The sequence below is a fragment of the Drosophila montana genome, unplaced genomic scaffold (assembly GCF_035044405.1).
Source record: "Drosophila montana isolate Dmon_TW-CO22-7 unplaced genomic scaffold, ASM3504440v1 contig_3848_1, whole genome shotgun sequence".
Taxonomy (NCBI): domain Eukaryota; kingdom Metazoa; phylum Arthropoda; class Insecta; order Diptera; family Drosophilidae; genus Drosophila; species Drosophila montana.
The window spans coordinates 3,600,249-3,621,165 of NW_026998720.1; the positions used below are offsets into that span (position 1 = coordinate 3,600,249).

Consider the following 20,917-nt stretch of genomic DNA (forward strand, 5'->3'; position numbering starts at 1 on the left):
AAGAACTATAACAACCTCTGGCGACAACAATCTTTGATTGATATATGTTTTTTTTTATTTGTTGCAAGCGAGAATTATTTACAATAGAATCAGCTTGTTCTGTGAGCAATTACTACTCGATATATTAAACAGTTGGTAACAGTAAAAATAAATGTTAGTCGCTGTTAGGTTTGCTGCTAATTAACAGCTGTCAAAGCCCACGCATAAGAAGGAACATAAACAACACCACGAATAACAAAATATATATAAACACAATTTTGTCAAGAGAGCTCCAGCTCCATCAAAGACCATAACAGACGAACAAAAATGTCTGCTCATGATATAAAGTTGGAGGTATGCGTTGATTCCATAAAATCCGCATTTGCGGCAGAGGAAGGTGGCGCCGCGCGCATAGAGCTCTGTGCAGCACTACAGGAAGGCGGTTTGACACCCACAACCGGAACGCTGAAAACACTAAAAGAGCTGCCATTTACTTTACCCATCCACTGCATGCTGCGTCCCCGACGTGGCACCGATTTCGTCTACAGCGAGGAGGAGATGCAGGCGATACAAACAGATATGGATTTGCTGCGTACTCATGGCGCCGATGGCTTTGTTTTTGGGGCACTTACACCAGAGCGAACGATTGACGTGGACAAGTGTCGACGTGTGATGGAACGTTCGTACGGACTGCCCGTTACCTTTCATCGCGCCTTTGATCTCACCGACCCGAAGTTAATGCACGAGAATGTCCAATTGCTCAAAGAGCTGGGCTTTAAGCGTGTTCTTAGCAGCGGATTTCGTGCATCAGCTGCCGAGGGTGTTGATTCCTTAGCGCAGTTAATAGCTAAGCATCACCGCGACATTATTATAATGCCAGGCGCCGGCATCAAGGTAGCTAATCTGGAAGAGATTCTTACTTTCAGCCGTTGTCAAGAGTTTCATGCGTCTGCCTTGGACACAGCTAGCGAAGACTACAGTGCACCCACGACGACACGCATGGAGTGCGATGTAACAATGGGCAAACAGGACATTGATCCATACTATGGCACAAACATCTACGTTGTGCGTAAAATGGTAGCTATAGCCAGTGCCATGAGCTGCAGATAAAGGACAATTACATTTATTTTAATTATTTATGCTATGCATATTTACAATGTACATATGTGAATTTATCCAGTAGTGTAGTACATAACCATAAGTTACCGCAAACTGTGTCCTTAACCTTCTAAGATAATATTAAATTTACATCCTAGTATAACGATATTTTGTTTCAATCGATTGCTTTGTATGTTCATTTATACATTTCTGAAATCATCTTTGGCAAAAACACAAATTTAGAACGTTAAGCTGTCAAATTAAATTCGTGTGAAGCTCACCATCGGTGAGCTCAATCGCAGATTGTGTAGAGCTCGCTAGTTTTGCCCAGCAATTGGACAACGCGGAGCACATGCTGAAAAGGGCCGACGAGTATAATGACAAACTTGCTGTCCAAATCGACAATCTTAAACACGTCGTGCGCAGCAACCGAAACGTACTCGAGAAATTGCGAGCCAATGAGCAGCACATGAAAACGCTATTCGAAGACCAGAGCCAGTCGGAGCTCCATGCTCAAATGATATCACACGTCAAGCGCCTCAAAAAGAAGGTAAAGCAATCAACAACAACGCAGTTAATTCAATATAGCCTGTAACAAGTGCAAATGTATGCAACTGTCAAGAGGAGGCATCTCCAACCTAATAAAGAAGCTATGTATGTATTTTTGGTCCAGCGCAATCTAGCCATGTTCGCCAATCCGAAATTATGAGATGAAAACCGCAAATTTCTGTTCGTTACTTCTTAAAAACCATTTCCGACCCCTTTAAACGCGGTAAAGTGGCATTCATTAATGGGATTTCCTTTTTTTTATGGGAGCAAGAAGTATTTGTGTTTTATCACACGTTTGTATATGTGTTATGGTTATCCGAATGTATGTTTGGCTAATTCGGAGCTAGGTAAAGGAAACCTATAGTTAGAGAAACCTTGACCAGAACCCGATTACATGTTCTTCTAATTCTCAACTACTTGTCACCAGCTTTTCGTTACACTGACCACGTTCAACGCGCTGGAAGCCGAGCAGAAGGCCAGCGTCAATAACCAGGACCACAGCTCAGAGTCAAGCCTGGCGCAACAAATCTGCGAAATTGGCGCAAATCTCATATCTATTGGCAATGAATTAATGTTGCTGCGTGAGGACAAAGCGGCTGCGAAACGTGCATTATACCAACTACAGCAATGGTCCTGCAAGGGGCCCAACATAGCTGAAACATGCTGGACCCATTGCATGACCCCGTTGCAGGAGAATATTTTGCCCGTTGACCAGCTGGCAGTGCTGCGCAAATCAACGGAATCTCTGTCGCTGGCGTTTAACAAATCAACAGAGTCTACTCGCGAGGACCAATGTCAGAAGCACATAATTGAAAGAGGTATTATTATTATTATTTTACCATACATACTGATATGTCAAATTTGTATATTGTCTTAGTAGTTGAAAACGTTTTGGCCATAGCTGAGCAACTCAATATAAAGTCCGAGAAACTTCTAAATGTCAAAATCCTTTCAAAAATGGTGCTGAAGGCCCTGATTAAACGAAAGCAACTGTATCAGCTATGCTCTGCCAATAAATTGGCCAATGAAAAAGTGTCTAACACTACATTCGAAAAAGTATGCCAAAAAAGAACACGTACGAATTTCAGTTTCAATCCGTATATTGAATAATAAACAATAAATTTTACACATTAACAGCATTAGTAAAATAAACAATAAATGGTCATTGAATAGTTTTTCACGGTTTTTGTTTTCAACATTGCGGGGGGTATACTTCTGTTGTTCACTAACGTTATAAAATGTACTTTTCAGCTTAGCTCTTACGGTTTAGTTCTAACATTAAAGTTTGTAACAGTTTCTGTTGTAGGGGCACACCTGCTGCTCCTGTTTTGAACGCACATATGTTACATTAAGTTGGCAACAGTGGTATATTTAAATTTTGTAAATTGCGCAGGCGCAAAAAAAAATTGATTAATTTTACATGGTCTAGCATGTGAAGAAATTGCCACAACTAATACCGAACAAGCACGTTGACAACTATTTTGACTTCTGTGCGGCAATATTTGATTTAAATAGAACAAATCAATGCCGTAGACACTGCACAACTGTTGGCTGTCCATGTCAACCGTAACGAGTCTATATTCAAGAGGAACATATGGAGACATACGCCAGCGGCATGGACACTGACGATGGACACAGCAATGCCAGTAATGGCAATAGCACTGGTGTCAATGTCAGCCAATACGACTTCATGTTCGGCAAACATATGGAAACCTATAACGTGGAGGTGTAGAACAGTTCCACTAGGATTTGTTGTATTATCTAATGTGTTCCATTTCAGACCTCGGCGGTTCATCGCAAGCTGCAGAGCAAAGTTGAAGCGTTGCGCATTCTGCGCCAGGAGCTGGAACAGTTTCGCGTGGAGCGTGATCAGTACAAATTGATGGCCGAGACGCTGCAGCTACGCTACTCGGCCATGAAACGGAATAGCGAACTGCTGGCCGGGAATGGCAACGCCTGTGGCGCTTTGAGCCAGAATTCCAGTCTGGCAGCGCTGCTGCACGAGACGCGCGAATTGAATCTGAAGCTCAACACGGAGGTGGAAGCGCTAAAACAACGACTGGGTGAGTTGCAGGGCGACATGGAGCTGCTGCGTGAACGCGAGTCCAATAGCAAGTCCAGGCTGCAAGCGCTGCTCACAGAAAATGCTGCGCACAACAAGGAGGAGCTGCAATGGAAAAGGGAACGGGCAAATTTCATTTGTCATCTGGAGAATCTAAAAAAGAAGAACGCACAATTAGCATTCGATCTCAAGGCGATTATTGATGAAAAGGAGGAGCTGATGACGGAGCGCGATGCCTACAAGTGCAAGGCGCATAGGCTTAACCATGAACTATTAGTAGCACTAAAAGCCAACAAAATGCATCCAAATGTAAGTGGCTTGAGTTTTACAATCCATATACTGAATAAGTATTTAATATCGACATTTCAGTTGCTGGACATTGATGGCGTGCTGCTGGAGAACAAGTACCTGCACGAGCGCGTCAAGATTCAGGAGAGCGAGCTGGAACTCACTAAGCAGTCGGTCAGCAAGTATAAGGTAGATAATCAAAGTCATATAGCTTTGCTGGACGGGTAAAAATATCGCCTATTACACAAATATACCAGACAACTAGTATATTTCTGAAACATATACAATATTTAATAACCCATAAATAATCTTTTTATTATGTAATCTAAAATCTATAAATTTCACTCAGTCCATGCTGGAAGCAAAGCGCAAAAAGGGCATTGTCAAGCTTGGCGGTAGCACGAATGATGAAACCATACTAAGCCCCAGACAAGGTGAGTTAATATACATTCACACGTTGCTTAAATTGATTTTCCATATAATTTGTATTTGCAGTAAAAACTATACTGGAGAGCGGAATTGATCTGCCTGGCAAAACGGAAACAATACACGATCTGAAATCTTTGTGCCTGGCGCTGCTGGACAACTTAAACGACAAGAATTTGGCGCTGACGCATCAGAAGCGAACTAACAAGTAAGGATCAAAATATGATAAATACTCGAAAATGTTTCTAACCACTGCTAAACGTAGAATCCTTGCGGGTAAAATGGCGGAGCTGGAACAACGCTGGCAGCAACTCCTTAGCGGTGACTCTGAAAATACCGCTGTGGAGGATGAGGACGAGGAGCTGGGCTACGCGCCATCGCAGCTACTACTTAATGGTTACTGTGCTGCCATGGTCGATGATGTGGGCCATTGTACAGAAGCGACAGCAGCGACGGCAACTCCTTCTGCTTCTGCGCAGGAAACAAATACTTTATCATCCGAGCCATATGATATGAGATCCAGTGCCAATGAGTGCATTGGTGTCTTGCAGTCTGATGACGGCATGTCCTCGCTGTCATCAGAGTCGGCTGACTCCTCTGTTTATGGGATAGATGTACGACTGCATGACCTGGGCATCAATGCATTGAAATCATCCTCAGCAACGACAGATTCGGGCAATTGTGGTTTCGATTGCAATGGCACACCACGCGTATCCAGCGCCGTGGCTAGGGAACGAACGGAGGATCTGAAAGATTTGCCGCCACATTTGGCGGCATTGGTGCAGAAGGCACTGCACGATTTGGATATGCGTGACTACGAGGCGATGGTGACAATACGCGCCGAGAATGCTGCAACAATGCAGTAGTTGTAAACTTGTTGAATGTTTGTGTAATGCTTCCATGCATACCTATTCTTGAAAGCATATCGTGCATATGCCGTTATATACAATGCGAATTATTAATTATATATATTTATCTATTGTTTACAACGTACAATAAACACTTGTTTGCAGAGAAAAGACCATTTATTTGTATTCTGTTTTAAAATATTTATTCCGTTAATTTACGTGCAGTTTTACAGCACTCTTGACATTAGTTTAAGCGTTGTCCAACACTGCATAGCTACCATAGTATACATTTTCTGATAAGAAAGTTGTAGCTACTGCAATTAGAAACAAGTGTTTTATTTTTTGTTTTGTTTTGAATTAAAAATGCCTTAAAGTTGCAAGTGGGTCGCGTAGACCATGTGAATTCAAGTGCCATTATTGTATGGAAATGGAGCCCCAATCAAAAAACAGCCAAAAACGCGTAATAAACACAGCGCAAACAAAGCCAACCGTCTGAGCCAGCCTGCTGCCCAGCCAACCAACCCACACAATACAATCAGAAAGGCGGCCAGTCAATGGATCCATTTATGTTGTCCAACGATGTGCAAGTAGCGCGCGTTGCCAAGATTGGCGCCGATGTGGCACGCCGACAGGGCAAGCAACAACAACAGCAAAGGGATATCAAAGGCATATCAAAGGGCGGCGGCGGTGTGTTGGGCGATGACATTGAATTCGTCTTTGGCAGCATATCACCGCGGGGCGGCGGCCCCACCGCCAGTCTGGGGCAACACAGGCATGTTGTAGGCTCCCACGAGCTGGACTCGCCGGAGCATACGCAGCGCGACACAACCGAGAGCGACAATAACATATCCAGCTGCTCGACCCTGGACATTGTCAACAAAGTAAGTGAACGATACAGAAATCCATAGGCGGGCATATATGTATATGTATATACATATGTATGTATGTGTTCATGTCAAATTGGCTGCGTTGCGCACTGCGCAGATGCGTGGCACGTCGCAGGGTCAAGCTGCAGCGGCGTGCCAGACGAAGTGCAGCAACAACGACGACGTAATCGTTGGCGAAAATTTGTGTTTATTTTTTTTTGTTTGATCTGGTCATGATATCGGAGCAACTGCTGCCGCGCAGCCTAAGCTGTCTGTGCTGCAGCGACACGCCTCTGGGCGGCAACAGCGGCGGCCTCTTTCAGCATGCCGAGAAGCGACGCAGTTGGGAATACACGCTAATGGCACAGCCAATGTCGCGGCGCCCCATCAATGTGATATCTAAGATGATGTCAACACTTGCTGGCCAATTTTAATCAAATCTCTGTAAAATTGCAGGTTGAGCAGTTGTCCGTGCAGCAGCTGGAGAATCGCGTGCGTGAACTGTCGCAGCGCCTGCAACAGGCTGAGCGCCAACTAGCTGAGAGCAATGTGGAGCGCGATATGTGCCACAAGCGTCTTGAGGTTGTTAGCCAAGCACACGAGTGCCGCATCACAGAGATGCACTGCGTAATTGCGGAGCTGAGCAAGAAATTGCGCAGCAAACAGGAGCATATCATAATAGAGGAGCAGGAACCAGAGGGGGAGGGCAGTGGTAAGTCCAATAAATATAACTAATTGAAGATAACTGCAAAAGAGATCTCCTTTTAACCCACAGAGCTCAGTTATCAGGAGGGCTCCATATATAACTCTGAGTTGAATCTAACCAATGCGGATGCCGAAGGCGAGTGTCAAACGGAACCGTTGGAGGATTTTGAAGGTGCCTGCTCCAGCGCGGACAACATGCACATCAAGCCACAGGATGCCATCAACAAGGGACAGCTGGAAGCCCTGCAAGAAGAGGTACTGCATCTACGCGCACAAATTGCACTGATGCAGGCCGAAATGTCCACCAAGGATAAAGACTCAGCTGTCGTGGAAGATCAACCGAATGTCATTTATTTTGCCTGTGAACTGGAGGCCAATGAAAATGGCAACAATTGCGTCCCAGATGATCAGCGACTCAACGATTTGAACGGTTAGGCTAGACAAACTAATGTTTAACCCGTACTCCTTTCAAACCTCAATAACTAATTCTTTACAGCCTGCGTATCTGTAACCAGCCCACAGAAGTGCGTCAAAATGGCTGAACGGGTAAAACTGCGTTGCGCCAGCAAGAACGAGTCTAAAGTGGAGGCCCCACCTGAGAACGACAGCCAAACGGTGATCAGCAATGAGGTAAGTCGGCAGCTGCGCATATAGACTCCATCTCACACACTCACCGATTGCTCCTTTTAGGAAATAAATCTGGTCGAGCATTTGGTGTGCAAACAAAACTCGCTAATGGACAGCTTTATGGCGCCTCTACAGGTCGAGCTGGAGAGACTGCAGCGCAAAATGGAGCAACTGAAGATGCGCAATACATTGCTATCACTCACCTTGGATGAATCCAAAGAGCACACGGAGCACCTGTATCTACTTTGCGGCAAATACGAGTCAAACGCTGTGGCTTTGCAGCTGGCGCTCAATTGCAGCGATCGCGCCATCGAGGCCTACGATGTGATGCTGGCGTTACTGGAGAGCAGGTGGGTATATCTTTGGGCACATAAACAGAAGAAAATGGATTGATATACTAACTTCCAGGCTAGCATTGCTCAGCGATAAGTCAGCCGCGGCCGAGGAGAGTCGCCGTGCTGTGGAAACGGTGGCGCATCATTTGCTGGCACGACTAGAGAGTGAAAAGAATCTGTGCGAGAACAGCTTGGGTCCCTGGCAGCATAATATTAATCTGGGCGTTGATCATACGCCCAAGGGCACACGTAAATGGTGCGACGACGACGACAATCGTCTGCGTTATCACGTCTCTAAGTTGAAGGGTAGACGATCGGTCGTGCAGCATACCATAGTCAATCTGGAGTCACCATTCAGTGATGTCTTTGAGAAGAAACGTTTGGCTCTGGAGAAAGATCAGGAGTTGCGCGAGCACGAGCACGAGCACGACAAGGAAAAGAAGTCGCCCATGGATCTGGAGACGGCTGTCATAATGCAGGAGCTGCTTGACTTACGCGAGCAGAATCAGCAGCTGAAAACTAAAAAGGAGGAGGCTGAGCGCGAGCAACAATATGCCAATGAGCGTGTGAGCATTCTGCACGAGGCGCTCAAGCAGCTGCAGTCAGACAATCGGGTATCCTACTCTGAGGCCGAGCATGCTGCGCTCACTGAGCAGCAGCTGGTCGAAGCGCTGGGTCGGGAAACGGAGCTAAAAAGTCGCATTCAAACCCTGCTGAATATCAATGCCGCACAAAAGGCCAACGACGAGAAGTGCGAGCAAATGCATCAGAATTTGAGGGAACTGCAAAAATCGAATGAGTAAACTAGGGTAAAAAGTTATTTAATCCACAGACTTAACAATCTCTTCCTTGCAGCCAGCTGAGCCAGCTCCTGGAGCAGAGCAAACGCAAATATCAGTTGCGCATGAAAAGGTTGGAGCAAAAGGTGGCCGAAATGCGGCTGGAGCAGGAGCAACAGCACCGACACAGATTGCAACACAACGAACTTGTTCCTGAGACCACGTTGTAGATGTTCGCGAAGAATCCTACATCTGTTGCTAGCTTGGACGTACCGGAGTGTAGAAGCGCACACGCCTGCCACATATCCTGCTAAACGCTATGGTTCCTTTACTGTCTGCTATTTTGTAACTCAACCCCGTTGCTGCTGCTGCTCCCGCCGCCAATGCGCCACACAGTGTCCGCTCCGGGCGACCCCTAAGCCATAGATTGTATCACGAATGTGCCATAAAGGACTACAACTGAAAACAGCAAGTGAAGCTGTATTAACTACAATTACATACATACGTATACTTGCATATACGATTAATTAAATCTAGATTAGGTGGAGAAGCTACCACACAACGCGTACACACACGGATCCTATATTTATACAATGTATTCGCATTTTGCTTGTTATATGACTCAATATATATGTATTTAAAATTGTACAAATTATAATAAAAAACTACGCATCATTTGTGGGCTCATCCTCATTCTCGGCAGCAGCTTCATCCACATCATTGCTATTGGTGTCATTGCTGTCGCTTCTTGTTGCATGTCCATTAATATGTTCCGTCTGTGGCAACTGCTCTTCGCTTGAAGGCGTCAACTGGTCGAGTTGCTCACGAGCCGCTTTAATAACTTTCTCCAGCTCAACGCATTCAGTTTCAATTTCATAGTTCTTGGATACGAGGAGCACCCAGTGTGCTTCTAGAGCGCGCAGCTTCTCGCCCGCCTGTGTTTGGGCCTGTTTACGCTGCCAGTTAACGTCCTGCATGTCCTTTTTCAGCTGCTGCAGCTGAAGCTGAGCTTTAGCCTGCATCGCTGTAAACACTTCCAGATAGGATTTCCAGGCTTCAGTGCCGTAGTCCAGCATTAGCTCAAGATTTAACGAACGCACCCATTGATGCTCCAGCTGTGCCATTGAGTTCTCAATGGACTCTTGCCAGGCAGAGACTTCGGATAACTTGCCCGAAGGTGGCGGCGGTAGTTCGTAACGCTTCATGGAGAGAGTCTCCATGGGCAAACGATTTTGTATGCGTTCAAATTCATTGATCATCAGCGGCGTCTCGAATGGTGTACTCGCTGGCAGTGGAAGGTGGTCCAGGTAGTTCTTGGTGGGTCTGTAGCGCCGGCATTCCTCCTCAACCATAGCCATCGCCTGGTGTCAAAAAATGTATTAGTATCAAAACAACATTAAAGAAACACCACTTCATATACCGATTCTCTGACGCCCACATCGTCATAGCCATGATCTATATAAGGCAAAGCATCGACAATAACTTCATCAGCCATTTGTTTTAAAATTGATTTGCTTTTCGCAAAATTCACAATTTATGTTTATATTTATTTAGTGCTGTAAAACGTACGAAGCATTCGATAAACATACGTATTTTAAGCACTTTTCATTTTGACAGTCCACCATCCATGTTGTCTTAAATGCAACCGTGACGTCTGAAAAACGATTGGCAGCACTTTTAGCCCATTTCCGGCAGCTCTCTTTCTTTCTTCGTTCTTCTTATTAAATAGAGGACGGCATCTGCGTTTGCAGAAAAATTAAAACCATTTATTGGGATTAAAAATCAGCGAAAATGGTGAGAAAGTGTATTTAAGTGTTGCTAGGATCGCCGCCAACTGCAAAACGCGTCGTTTTACAGTCTTTAAACGCGAAAAACATGGAAAATATGCTACAAAAATTCGTCCTAACCTCCACGTGTTGGCAGTGCGCGGTTGCCGCGCGACGTTGACAACGCTGCATGACTGTTTTGATTTATAATTGAACAAATTATTTTCGATTGTGCTTGCAGAGCTTAGGCAACGCCAGGCCATTGGTCTCCGTGTACACGGAAAAGAATGAGGCAGTCAAGGAGAAAAACATCTGCCTGCCCGCGGTATTCAAGGCGCCCATCCGTCCGGATGTGGTCAACGAGGTGCACCAGCTGATGCGCCGCAACAACCGTCAGCCCTATGCCGTCAGCGAACTGGCGGGTAAGTGCATCCAGCGCGCGTATTTGTTTGTAAACAATGTAAACAAGTTTTTATATTCCATTACTTCCAGGTCACCAGACCTCTGCCGAATCCTGGGGTACTGGCCGTGCCGTTGCACGTATCCCTCGTGTGCGTGGTGGCGGTACTCATCGCTCCGGCCAGGGTGCCTTTGGCAACATGTGCCGTGGTGGTCGCATGTTCGCACCAACCAAGACCTTCCGTCGCTGGCACCGCAAGGTGAATGTAAACCAGCGCCGTTATGCCCTGGTGTCGGCTATTGCCGCCTCCGGTGTGCCAGCGTTGGTGCAGTCAAAGGGACACGTTATCGATGGCGTCTCCGAGTTCCCATTGGTTGTCTCCGATGAGGTGCAGAAACTGCAGAAGACCAAGCAGGCTGTTGTCTTCTTGCGCCGCCTGAAGGTCTGGGCAGATATCCAGAAGGTGTGTACACAATAACTGCCTAATGTGGCTAATTTGCAGCAATGTATATGTAAACGGAATGCTTATGATTGGTATTTCGTTTACCTGCTCCATGGAGTAGTATTTATAATGCATTGCTAGATCAAATGCCCTCCTAGGCGTTACGATTGTAGCCTGATCCAAAGCTACAACCGTTTGCAGTGGAGGGCAACAGATGAATCGTTTCGAATTGATTGATTGATACTAAATGTCAAATCCATTGCAGGTGTACAAGTCGCAGCGCTTCCGTGCTGGCCGTGGTACCATGCGCGACCGTCGCCGCATTGCCCGCCGTGGCCCACTTGTTGTCTACCACAAGGATGAGGGTCTGCGCAAGGCGTTCCGCAACATCCCCGGCATTGAGACCATCAGTGTGGATAAGCTGAACTTGCTGAAATTGGCTCCAGGCGGTCATGTTGGTCGTTTTGTCATCTGGACGGAGTCGGCATTCTCGCGCCTGAACGATCTGTTCGGCACCTGGAAGAAGCCATCCACTCTGAAGAAGGGTTACAATCTACCCCAGCCTAAGATGGCTAACACAGATCTGTCGCGCCTCTTGAAATCCGAGGAGATCCGTAAAGTGCTGCGTGATCCACGCAAGCATGTGTTCCGTCGCGTGCGCCGCCTCAATCCCTTGTCCAATGTGCGTCAACTGATCAAGTTGAACCCATATGCTGAGGTGCTCAAGCGTCGTGCCGCCCTGGCCGCTGAGAAGCGTACCGTGGCTAAGGTATTGGCCAAGGCTAAGAAACAGAACGTCGAGCTGGCCAAGTCGCACTTTGCCAATGTCGCCACAAAGGCTGCTGCCAATCGCGCTAAGCTGTTGGCCGCTCGCAAGAAGAAGGTTGCCGCCAAGAAACCAGCGGCCAAGAAGTAAACTGATTTACTTTCCACGTAATAGCCGACTACAAAACACACTCTTTTTATATAATAAATAACAAAAGTTGTATGAATTTTATTCATAATACAGTGCGAAAGTAATATCTATATTAAACTATTTAGTCTTAGGTCATTAGTTGTTGCTCTTTTTGCTGCCTCGTGTTTGTCTCTTTCTCTTGAGATGTTCTCTTTAATGAGCGTATGTGCTATGTTGCCCTCTCTTTTGCTGGGCTCGTCAGCTGATAACATTTAGTCGCTGCCTATCGATGCTCTTATCGGCTGTGCTTTTGTCGCTCGTGAAATGCTGCTGATGATGATCTTCGGCATGCGCTACGTTTATACTTTGTATTTTTTATGTGTCCACATTTGTTGTCACACGTTAATTGGCATTTAATTAAACAGCAACGATTGCAAGCGTGTTTATTCCGCAGTGAGCGCTCGAGTCGAGCAGTCGTATCAATTCCGAGTTCTGTGTGTTGCCTTTTGCAATTGGCGAGCAAAAAAAAGAAAGGAAAAAGAAAAACAACCAATAACAAAGGAGCCGGCAACAATGGCCAGTACGAAGCAATAAGCACAAAGAAAAGGACAAAAGCTCGTTTGAACAGTGTCAGTGCCAAAAGAGACAAAAAAATGCGCTAGTGTTTATTGCACATTAAAAAAAAAATAAATACTAATAATAAAGCGTGTACTATCAAGATTTGTGCGTAAATCGCAAAAAAGAATAAAACAAAATTAAAATAAACCAAAACGCGCAGAATCCAAATCATACGATACTTTATAATATTCACTACGTTGTCTCGCGAATTACGGGTCGCGACACCTACGATGTCTGGTTATATAGAGTAGAACGCAATATAGGGAGAGGCGAGACGACACGAGCGCATCTGTACATACACATACATAGTAGCAGCAATCAGACGTAAACAGTCATAGCCAGAGCGAGAGCAGGAGACGCTCTCTCCATGCGCGTCGTATTTTTCCGCAAAGATTGCGGCCACGAGAGGCAAAGTACATACATTCTGCCAGCAGCATCAACATTATATTAGAGCCGCATTATTGGGTGCCATCTTAATAGCGGGCCACCACTGCAAAGACCCCGCACTTTGGAAGCCAGAGTTCGAGATTTTTTTTTTTTTTGGATACACTTACGCCAGTCCAGCCATGTTGACGAGCGTTTTGAACTTTGCCCAATGCGTGGCGGAAATTTCCTTGCTTGGCGGCATCGAAATCGCATCGGTTGCACTTATTGTCTACTACGTTTTTGCTAAAACTAGGTAAGTACATATCGGTGGGCATGGGAAGCCAGAGAAATCATGCGGCGACGACAGTGGTTCTGCCGGCAACACCAGCATCTGTCAGGTTCAATTAATGACGCCGACAAGCAGCTGTACATGCTGCACACAAGCATATGCAGACTCACACAAATACATGCATACATGTACATACATACAGTGGTGGCTTCCAAATTAGCATGGTTCTATTCAAGCCATGATTTCAATTTGTGAAAAATTAAAATTTTTATACCCCTCTGTGGCATTTGTTTATCAAATAAAACAAAAAATTCTTTAACATTTCAATGTATCAACTGGTTTTTGGGTTAAAGGTACATTAAATATGTACATATATATATAAAGTGCTTAAAAACAGTAAACAATAAATAAAAGAGTTGTCACAAAAATAATTTTTGCTTCAACTACAAACATGCTGATAATAAATTTAATTTTCTAACAATTCCTATCTGTCTAAATTCTACTTTCTCTGATCTCAATGTGAAAATGACTAAAATGGATTTATGCAATATTTAATTTAACAGTCTAAATAAAATATGTTTTAACGCGGTCGAATGATCTTTAGATAAGGAATATGTCCGCTTTAAAGATATGTATATCGATAAAAAGGAAATAACACTGGAAAACAAATTTAATGATACTTTTTCAAATGATAACAAACTTATACGGATCTTAATATCAGAAAGTTTTTAAAACTTTAAATATCAAATTGCCCATAACATTTCCGACTCATTTTTGTTTACTTATCGATAAAGTTATATATCCGTATTTTCTACAATTTAACAGTCAAAGTTGTAATGCCACTGCCTAATTTCTATAGTTTTAGGGTAAACACAAAAAGCTTGCTTCTAACAGCGTGTAGTTCAAGTTCGTTAGGTACCAACTGCAATAAGTTTACTTATTTATATGCATGTATGTGTGTCTTATGTAAATTGGTGGTCAAGAGCGCCGTTATTTTTAGACACACAAACAACCAAACAGAGCGAAGTAATGGACAAATGTAGTTGTTGCTGCATCGCTTGAGTTATGCAGCGCATGCGAAATGAGCTTTCGATTTTGTTCTACGGCAGGTGGGTGAGCTTCGAGTAACGCCCACCGGCAGCGTGCACTCTGCACTTTTGAGCTGCTTCTTTGTTTGTGTCGCGCGCGCAATTTACAAATTCTGCGTGGTCGAACGTGCCGTTTTGGTGCATGTTTTGCATTGCGCTTATCAAGCACGTGTCGTGCGCGAAGGAAGAGCATCGGTTGGTCGATATGTTAGTTCTAAGGATGCGCAAAGGTCATTTGCATTCACGCTTTCTCAACGCTGACGCAAGTTCAAGTTTTTCTATTACTTTTTGCATGCACTCGCGCCTACCTCCCACAACGCCTCTATGACGCTTTCTTCCCTCTCTTTTGGTTGCTCTTCTGATAAGCACAGCAACTCGATCGATCGTTTGGCAACAATTATCGTAATTGAAAATCACACATACAAACGGATGTATGTACTCTCACATGCATGCACACAAATATGTATTAAATGAGCAGCTAATTAACTGATTAGCGTTCTGCTATTGTTATTTTAAGTGCACACCTTTAATCGGGCGATAAACCTAATCTGCATTAATTGCGCCAAACAGTACAAAGCTCATTTCATAATTTGAGACGATTGATGTTTTGCTTCAGTGGAGTCAAGAAGAAAGTGTTGAATGCTATTCCAAGCGATTACTGTTTCAAAATATCAGTCAATAAGCGATTAAACCATAAACAAAATGTCAATGCATGTGTCAACCAAATACAGTAATCTCTCGCAAATTAGAACGCTTTGAGTTTAAAGTTGATTCTATTTGTTGGAACTGCCGGAAGCTCTTTCTGTGATAATAATTATGAAAAATGTATGACTATAAATAGTTCTAACAATATTTGAGCCATAAGAGCTCTCATCCGCCATAAGATATGTTGAAAAAGTACCAAAAACTCTGGAAACCATATATTTTTATTTTATTTATTTAGCATAGGCAAACTTATCTATTTTTGGTAAAAAAAAATACAAAACATTGCTTTAAGTTTTCTTTCCGATTTAAGGACAATTTTTATGATTAAAAAGTTTTGGTGCAAAAAAGCATAGGCCAATTTCGTGGGGTTTACAAGACTTAAAATTTAAAATAAAACTATTAAACAATTTTAATAATAATAGCTTTAGATTTACAGCATATAATCCATTGAAAATGTCAATTCCTACACTCTGAACAATTCTAATCTCTTCCAGCTTTTATTTCGTTCCGATCATTGTATTCGTGCATGCTCATACAAATATTTACGTACATATATACAAATGTACGTAGTTTTCAGCACTTGAGCCTCTTATACTAAAAACTTTCCATAACATGAGTAACGGAAACTATGAATTTATTATTTATATATTCATAAAACATCTGACTTTACGTTTTTAAATTAGAAGTGAGTCGTTCATCATATGTATATGTATATAAAACTATTTTATTTCTTTTTAAATTTCAATAGTTTTGGTTTCTTACCCTTTCTCCTTTTTTTCACAGACTTCCTAGTTGATTTTGTCGAGGTCGCCTGTGAGAGTAGTTTATTAAATTCCTGCAGGTGGTAGCTATCGCTCATCTCAATTTCCGTATCAGTAGGCGTCGTGTCTGTGGCGCTAAATGAGGGTGTGCGGGGGCGGCACATCATGCGTGCCGTGCTCGAGATATCAGTGGAGCTTAAGCTAGTATCGGGCAGCAATGCTTCTTCGCGACGTTCATGGTAGTCAATATAGTCGCGCAACTCGACGATGCGCTTCTTTTCAGAGTCATTTTGCTCCAGCAATTGTGCCTCCAGCTTTCTGTAACCCTGCAGCTTGCGCTTCTTTTTGGCCAGGCGCGCCTTCTGCTTGTAGAAGTTTGTATAGTGAATGATACGCTGTTTACTTTGAAACTTGCTAATGGACCGATACATTTTCAAAAAGATGATGGGATCCAAAAAATAGTTGGCAACATTGCTGGGCATATCGTGTGTTATTGTAACGGCACTTAAGCTGCGATGGCAGACGGGACAATTTCGGTCGCCATCAGTTGATTTGGGCAGGCAGCTAGCGCAGATTATGTGATGGCATCGAGTAAGTTTAAATTTTATATCGGGCTTAAAATCACGCCTGCTTAAGCAATTATTACAGTATATGGGAAGCATAATCTAACTTAATTTAAATACACAACTAAAAGATTTCATGCAACTATCTGGCAACACGGATAGGTTCGAGATGAAGGACGTCCTTGCCACTCTGTTGCTTATACAAAGCTTGTATGTATGTGTTATATCAATACGATTCGCTTGGTACAAAGTTCAAAAGGCTTTGTTTTTGTGGACAACTAATAACTTATCAGGCAAGCGTATATACTATTATATATATATGCTAGGTTAGTGAACTTTATAAAATACATACTTAAAAATTGGACTACAGACTGTATGAGGTGCTTTCAGTGGGGTAGTCGTCAATTTTATTGCGTGCTACTGATTCAATAGCAGTTACCAGCTATTTATTTAATTGAATACAATACATAATGCAAAGGTGGTGAATTACTGTTAATTTACATACATACTTTTCTTTGTTTACAGAGCACCCGCAATTATCGCCCGTTTATTTCCCAATCTAAATCTAAGCTATCGTTCATCGTTGGGAAAGTTCAACACCATTGGCAACGAGATACTGTTCACGCTTCGGGCATCAAATGTAAGTTTACGCCGCTTATCAAAGCGCATGAACATTCAATAACCTTAGAATACGTAACGCTCGATGCACAATACAAATATGTATATGTACGCAGCGCAAAGCTGATAAGCTATTCATTCAGTAAAGCACAACGTACACATGCATACATAACATGTAGCGCCAGCAATGCCATTTGATATTTTTGCGGAGTTGCCATCTTTATTATTTCTTTGTTGTTGCCCGACTCGATAGTCTCGCAGTCCAATCGATAAACTTCAGAAAAGCTAGACGAAAGTTATCGCTCCCCGCATTTGGTTGTCGGCGCTTTGCTCAATGAAATGTGATTTTTATACAAAACAAATCGTATATAAGTGAATCTCATAATTTTAATTACAATGAATGAGTTCCAGGCGCGAGGCTGGTTTGAGGTAAGCTTTTTTTAAGTTTTATATGCGTGCATATGTGTGTGTTACGTATTTAAGCATTTGCGCGGGCGAATTGCATCACTTATGTACAGATATGTGCATATATATATTTAATTTTACCGTCGTTTGCTTGTACAGGAGCCGAAAGCCAAAAACTCTGTGGACCATGGCGTTGGCACTCAGAACATGTTACAGCTAACGCCACATGCGGGCTTAAAGCCATTCAAAAGCGTTTTTGACTGGGGCAGTATATTCCCCTATGTGGCTCAGGTTGTGCGCAGCGAGAAGTTTGATTACCGCCAGGTGAGTACACGTCTTTGTAACACATTTACAATCGCAATTAACGTCTCATTATCATAAAACTATCAGGTCACTGAAATTGTGCACAACGATGTCGTTTTAAAACATGCCATTAAACAGGCCGCCGAGCAAACTTTACGTGAACAACGCTATGCCAAAAATGGACATCGGCTGCTCGCGCGTAGCATTAGCGGCGATCAGGATGAGGAAGAGGACGCCAAGGTGGGCATATCATATCAGAAGATACTGTCTAAGCAAGAGCAACGTGCCTTCAAAATACTCAAGGAAATGGGATCCACTTTGAACAATACATTGCTAGCGATTACCTCCTGGTTGCTCTATAAACTCTTGCCATGCTTTCTGTCCGGCGTTGTGACAAATACGAAACAAATTGAAATGTTGCAGAATGCTTCAAAGCGTTCACCGGACACACCGCTGATATTCGTGCCGCTGCATCGCAGCCATTTGGACTATATTATGGTGACTTTTATTCTGACCAACAATGATATACGCAGTCCACTTGTGGCTGCTGGCAATAATCTGCAGATACCAGTGTTTGGCTCACTGCTTCGCGGCCTGGGCGCCTTCTTCATCAAGCGCAAAATCGATCCCGTTGAGGGAAAGAAGGATGTGCTCTATCGCGCAGCGCTTCATTTGTATTTAACTCACGCTCTCAAACAGGGTCACAATGTTGAATTTTTCATCGAGGGCGGACGTACGCGCACGGGAAAGCCTTGCATGCCCAAGGGCGGCATACTATCTGTGATTGTGAATGCCTTCATGGATGGCAGCATACCGGACGCCCTGCTGGTGCCCGTCTCCGTAAACTATGAGCGTCTGGTCGATGGTAATTTCGTGTGTGAACAAAAGGGGGAAAAGAAGGTACCTGAATCGTTCAGGAAGGCAATTTCAGGCATTTGGAAAGCACTCAACTCAAACTATGGACTGATGCGCATAGATTTCAATGAACCCTATTCAATACGCGAGCTCGTCAACTCGTACAATAAAATTGCACGCGAAGATGGCAGTTCAAAGGTTTACAAGCCAGCAGCCAGGTAAGTTGTAATCACATTTCGTATGCAAATTTGTACATTTTATATTTTTTATTTTGAGCAAACAGGACGCTGCAGCACAATCAATCAACGTCATCCTTATACGGAACTGATGTGGTCTGCGAGGAGCAGCGCAATCTTATAGAGAGCATCTCGCGACAGGTAGTTTTTGACTGCGCGGCAGCCACGTCGGTTATGTCGACCAATGCTCTGGCCTTTTTGCTGCTCACACGCTATCGCAATGGCGCCGAAGAGCAGCTAATTGCCGCCGCGCTGGATGATCTGCGGAATTCGCTGTCTGGCTGCAAAGATTTGGGTTTTTCGGGCGAATCGGCGCACATTGTGGCCTATGCTTGCGATCTGCTGGGGACAGGTAGCTCTAACTCAAACAAAATTAAAACGACCTTCTTTGTATGTATATATTCAACCATTTTATAGAGCTGGTAACACGCACACGCGACGAGAATGGCCACATGTTTATTCGCGCGGTGCCCTCGGTGGAGAGCTTCATTGAGCTGGCTTACTACTCCAACATGTTAACTCCTCACTTTGCACTCAGCTCCATATTGTTGACCACATTTCATGCGCTCCTGCCAGAACCCAATCTGTCCGACAAAGATGCTAATCAAACAGTTGGTGTTTCGCAGAAAAAACTAATTGAGACAGCGCTGGAGAACTGTCTTGTCTATCGCTACGAATTTATACTAAACAAGCCCACGCAATTATTGGAGGCTATGCTCTATAAACAGCTGGAAGAGCTGCTCATCAATGGTTGCCTGCGCAGAAATGAGGTTATTTATATGGCAATATATTATATATTGAAAGATGCTGACAATGTTTATATTTATAGGTGCAAGAATCAGATCATATTGCGGAGACACGTCGCTTGGCACGTAGATTGGCCTATGATTTAAATGAAAATGATGATGATGATAATGATGAGGACTATCTGCATGTGTCGCATGAGGATGCTGAGTTGTTGCTGCTGGCCAGAGATACACTCGAGCAGCAGCGGCACATTTGCGAGGTGCTAGCACCGTTTGCATCAACATATCTGATTGTAGCCCAGTCGCTGCAAATTTTACATCGGAGCGCAATGCTGGAATCTGAGTTTATCAGTTTCGTTATCAACGATCTAACCAACAAAGTAAAGCGTGGCAGCTGTGCATACGGTAAGCACTGCTAAATAATTTAAATAGCAAATTAAACTCATTTGTATTTTCCTTCCAGCTGAAAGCATCTCGACGGATTCTGTGCGTAATTGCTTGAAATTGTTTGAGAAATGGTCTGTGATTGAGGTATGCAACCAACGTGGCATGCGTCTGATCTCGCTTAACACACTCTACGAAATGTCACGTGAATCGCTCAACACCATTGTTAAGAAGATTGAAGCCGTTGTGCCAAAGTTCAACGAGGGTCACTTTAGCCAAAAACAATCGAACAACCCGCCGTCGGCTTAAGCAATATGCTTTTGTTTTCATATATAATTTTTTCTTTACGTTTGGCACTCGTTTCTCTATTTCTTTCGTTACAAAGTAGTTAAATCTACTTAAGATTAAAGTGCATACTCCTAGATCTAACAGTAAGACGTAATATATAACTTTAGTTCTTTAGTCGTACGAATACGAGTTATGCCAATGCCAAAGAGCTTCCTACATTTTTACTGTAGGTTAGCTAAGCGACTAAACCAAAACTGGAACAAAATATGTATAAATAAATACATATATATGTGCATACTTATGTATATAAGCATATTTTTTATGGGCAGTTGTAGAAGCAGCTATATCTAAACTTAAAAATATAATTTCAACCAAATAATGAACTGATTTGATAATGAAATAAAATTTTTGTAAAACAACGAAACTAAATTCTTGTCGCATCGCCTTTTTCTTTTATTGTTTGTAATAACCGATTATAAAATTTTAAAATCTTTTCTAAAAAATTAATTTTGTAGCCTTGTGAGGATATTATAATTTTTCATGACATCTTCGACACCACCAAAGTACACCTATTCTTAGACTGTATCAACTGCCGATATATGTCCGTGTGTTTTTATGCAAACTCAG

At 43.3% G+C, this 20,917-nt stretch overlaps 8 protein-coding genes across 12 annotated transcripts; 6 read left to right on the top strand and 2 right to left on the bottom strand.

The window, feature by feature from the left end:
- Positions 1-172: 172 nt before the first annotated feature.
- LOC135438727 (copper homeostasis protein cutC homolog) lies at positions 173-1,260 on the top strand. Its single transcript, XM_064697150.1, has one exon. The coding sequence runs from the start codon at positions 307-309 to the stop codon at positions 1,087-1,089; it is 783 nt and encodes a 260-aa protein (XP_064553220.1). The 5' UTR covers positions 173-306; the 3' UTR covers positions 1,090-1,260.
- A 21-nt stretch (positions 1,261-1,281) lies between these two features.
- LOC135438725 (uncharacterized) lies at positions 1,282-2,801 on the top strand. Of its 2 annotated transcripts, none has more exons than XM_064697148.1 (3): positions 1,282-1,627; positions 2,054-2,444; positions 2,504-2,801. In XM_064697148.1, the coding sequence occupies exons 1-3, from the start codon at positions 1,430-1,432 to the stop codon at positions 2,734-2,736; spliced, it is 822 nt and encodes a 273-aa protein (XP_064553218.1). In that variant the 5' UTR covers positions 1,282-1,429; the 3' UTR covers positions 2,737-2,801. The 2 variants fall into 2 exon arrangements, with proteins under 2 accessions (XP_064553218.1, XP_064553219.1); XM_064697149.1 differs by having other exon boundaries at positions 1,283-1,627; positions 2,507-2,801.
- Positions 2,802-3,009: 208 nt separating this feature from the next.
- Positions 3,010-5,430, top strand: LOC135438721 (coiled-coil domain-containing protein 149). The gene is made up of 6 exons (XM_064697143.1): positions 3,010-3,352; positions 3,407-3,997; positions 4,058-4,165; positions 4,326-4,410; positions 4,472-4,610; positions 4,668-5,430. Exons 1-6 carry the CDS (start codon positions 3,221-3,223, stop codon positions 5,266-5,268), a joined length of 1,656 nt encoding a protein of 551 aa, XP_064553213.1. The 5' UTR covers positions 3,010-3,220; the 3' UTR covers positions 5,269-5,430.
- Positions 5,431-5,543: 113 nt separating this feature from the next.
- Positions 5,544-9,237, top strand: LOC135438764 (colorectal mutant cancer protein). 3 transcript variants are annotated; one of them, XM_064697239.1, is made up of 7 exons: positions 5,544-6,131; positions 6,573-6,828; positions 6,892-7,251; positions 7,318-7,451; positions 7,584-7,798; positions 7,857-8,582; positions 8,639-9,237. In XM_064697239.1, exons 1-7 carry the CDS (start codon positions 5,805-5,807, stop codon positions 8,790-8,792), a joined length of 2,172 nt encoding a protein of 723 aa, XP_064553309.1. In that variant the 5' UTR covers positions 5,544-5,804; the 3' UTR covers positions 8,793-9,237. The 3 variants fall into 3 exon arrangements, with proteins under 3 accessions (XP_064553309.1, XP_064553308.1, XP_064553310.1); XM_064697238.1 differs by having other exon boundaries at positions 5,546-6,131; positions 7,512-7,798; XM_064697240.1 differs by lacking the exon at positions 5,544-6,131 and adding an exon at positions 6,335-6,508 and having other exon boundaries at positions 7,512-7,798.
- On the bottom strand, positions 9,101-10,123 carry BCAS2 (BCAS2 pre-mRNA processing factor). Its single transcript, XM_064697245.1, has 2 exons — positions 9,983-10,123; positions 9,101-9,923 (listed from the first exon to the last, which is right to left on the bottom strand). Exons 1-2 carry the CDS (start codon positions 10,055-10,057, stop codon positions 9,228-9,230), a joined length of 771 nt encoding a protein of 256 aa, XP_064553315.1. The 5' UTR covers positions 10,058-10,123; the 3' UTR covers positions 9,101-9,227.
- A 90-nt stretch (positions 10,124-10,213) lies between these two features.
- Positions 10,214-12,203, top strand: RpL4 (ribosomal protein L4). Its single transcript, XM_064697242.1, has 4 exons — positions 10,214-10,356; positions 10,570-10,750; positions 10,821-11,191; positions 11,436-12,203. Exons 1-4 carry the CDS (start codon positions 10,354-10,356, stop codon positions 12,084-12,086), a joined length of 1,206 nt encoding a protein of 401 aa, XP_064553312.1. The 5' UTR covers positions 10,214-10,353; the 3' UTR covers positions 12,087-12,203.
- Positions 12,204-12,500: 297 nt separating this feature from the next.
- On the top strand, positions 12,501-20,719 carry mino (glycerol-3-phosphate acyltransferase mino). 2 transcript variants are annotated; one of them, XM_064697235.1, is made up of 8 exons: positions 12,501-13,362; positions 16,981-17,095; positions 17,638-17,802; positions 17,869-18,854; positions 18,920-19,224; positions 19,290-19,642; positions 19,702-20,023; positions 20,082-20,719. In XM_064697235.1, exons 1-8 carry the CDS (start codon positions 13,250-13,252, stop codon positions 20,309-20,311), a joined length of 2,589 nt encoding a protein of 862 aa, XP_064553305.1. In that variant the 5' UTR covers positions 12,501-13,249; the 3' UTR covers positions 20,312-20,719. The 2 variants fall into 2 exon arrangements, with proteins under 2 accessions (XP_064553305.1, XP_064553306.1); XM_064697236.1 differs by lacking the exons at positions 12,501-13,362; positions 16,981-17,095 and adding an exon at positions 17,359-17,502.
- On the bottom strand, positions 15,593-17,070 carry nenya. Its single transcript, XM_064697246.1, has one exon. It carries the CDS (start codon positions 16,552-16,554, stop codon positions 15,856-15,858), a length of 699 nt encoding a protein of 232 aa, XP_064553316.1. The 5' UTR covers positions 16,555-17,070; the 3' UTR covers positions 15,593-15,855.
- Positions 20,720-20,917: the final 198 nt, after the last annotated feature.

Bases quoted from the DNA above. Each gene is read 5' to 3' on its own strand.
- LOC135438727 (XM_064697150.1), top strand. From the start codon at position 307: ATGTCTGCTCATGATATAAAGTTGGAGGTATGCGTTGATTCCATAAAA.
- LOC135438725 (XM_064697148.1), top strand. From the start codon at position 1,430: ATGCTGAAAAGGGCCGACGAGTATAATGACAAACTTGCTGTCCAAATC. The intron at 1,628-2,053 runs GTAAAGCAATCA...ACTTGTCACCAG, and splicing joins TCAAGCGCCTCAAAAAGAAG to CTTTTCGTTACACTGACCAC. The intron at 2,445-2,503 runs GTATTATTATTA...ATATTGTCTTAG, and splicing joins GAAGCACATAATTGAAAGAG to TAGTTGAAAACGTTTTGGCC.
- LOC135438721 (XM_064697143.1), top strand. From the start codon at position 3,221: ATGGAGACATACGCCAGCGGCATGGACACTGACGATGGACACAGCAAT. The intron at 3,353-3,406 runs GTGTAGAACAGT...GTTCCATTTCAG, and splicing joins TGGAAACCTATAACGTGGAG to ACCTCGGCGGTTCATCGCAA. The intron at 4,611-4,667 runs GTAAGGATCAAA...TGCTAAACGTAG, and splicing joins CATCAGAAGCGAACTAACAA to AATCCTTGCGGGTAAAATGG.
- LOC135438764 (XM_064697238.1), top strand. From the start codon at position 5,805: ATGGATCCATTTATGTTGTCCAACGATGTGCAAGTAGCGCGCGTTGCC. The intron at 7,799-7,856 runs GTGGGTATATCT...ACTAACTTCCAG, and splicing joins CTGGCGTTACTGGAGAGCAG to GCTAGCATTGCTCAGCGATA. The intron at 8,583-8,638 runs GTAAACTAGGGT...TCTTCCTTGCAG, and splicing joins GAACTGCAAAAATCGAATGA to CCAGCTGAGCCAGCTCCTGG.
- BCAS2 (XM_064697245.1), bottom strand. From the start codon at position 10,057: ATGGCTGATGAAGTTATTGTCGATGCTTTGCCTTATATAGATCATGGC. The intron at 9,924-9,982 runs GTATATGAAGTG...TTTTGACACCAG, and splicing joins ATGTGGGCGTCAGAGAATCG to GCGATGGCTATGGTTGAGGA.
- RpL4 (XM_064697242.1), top strand. The intron at 10,751-10,820 runs GTAAGTGCATCC...CATTACTTCCAG, and splicing joins TGCCGTCAGCGAACTGGCGG to GTCACCAGACCTCTGCCGAA. The intron at 11,192-11,435 runs GTGTGTACACAA...AATCCATTGCAG, and splicing joins TCTGGGCAGATATCCAGAAG to GTGTACAAGTCGCAGCGCTT.
- mino (XM_064697235.1), top strand. From the start codon at position 13,250: ATGTTGACGAGCGTTTTGAACTTTGCCCAATGCGTGGCGGAAATTTCC. The intron at 17,803-17,868 runs GTGAGTACACGT...TAAAACTATCAG, and splicing joins AGAAGTTTGATTACCGCCAG to GTCACTGAAATTGTGCACAA. The intron at 18,855-18,919 runs GTAAGTTGTAAT...TTGAGCAAACAG, and splicing joins GTTTACAAGCCAGCAGCCAG to GACGCTGCAGCACAATCAAT.
- nenya (XM_064697246.1), bottom strand. From the start codon at position 16,554: ATGCTTCCCATATACTGTAATAATTGCTTAAGCAGGCGTGATTTTAAG.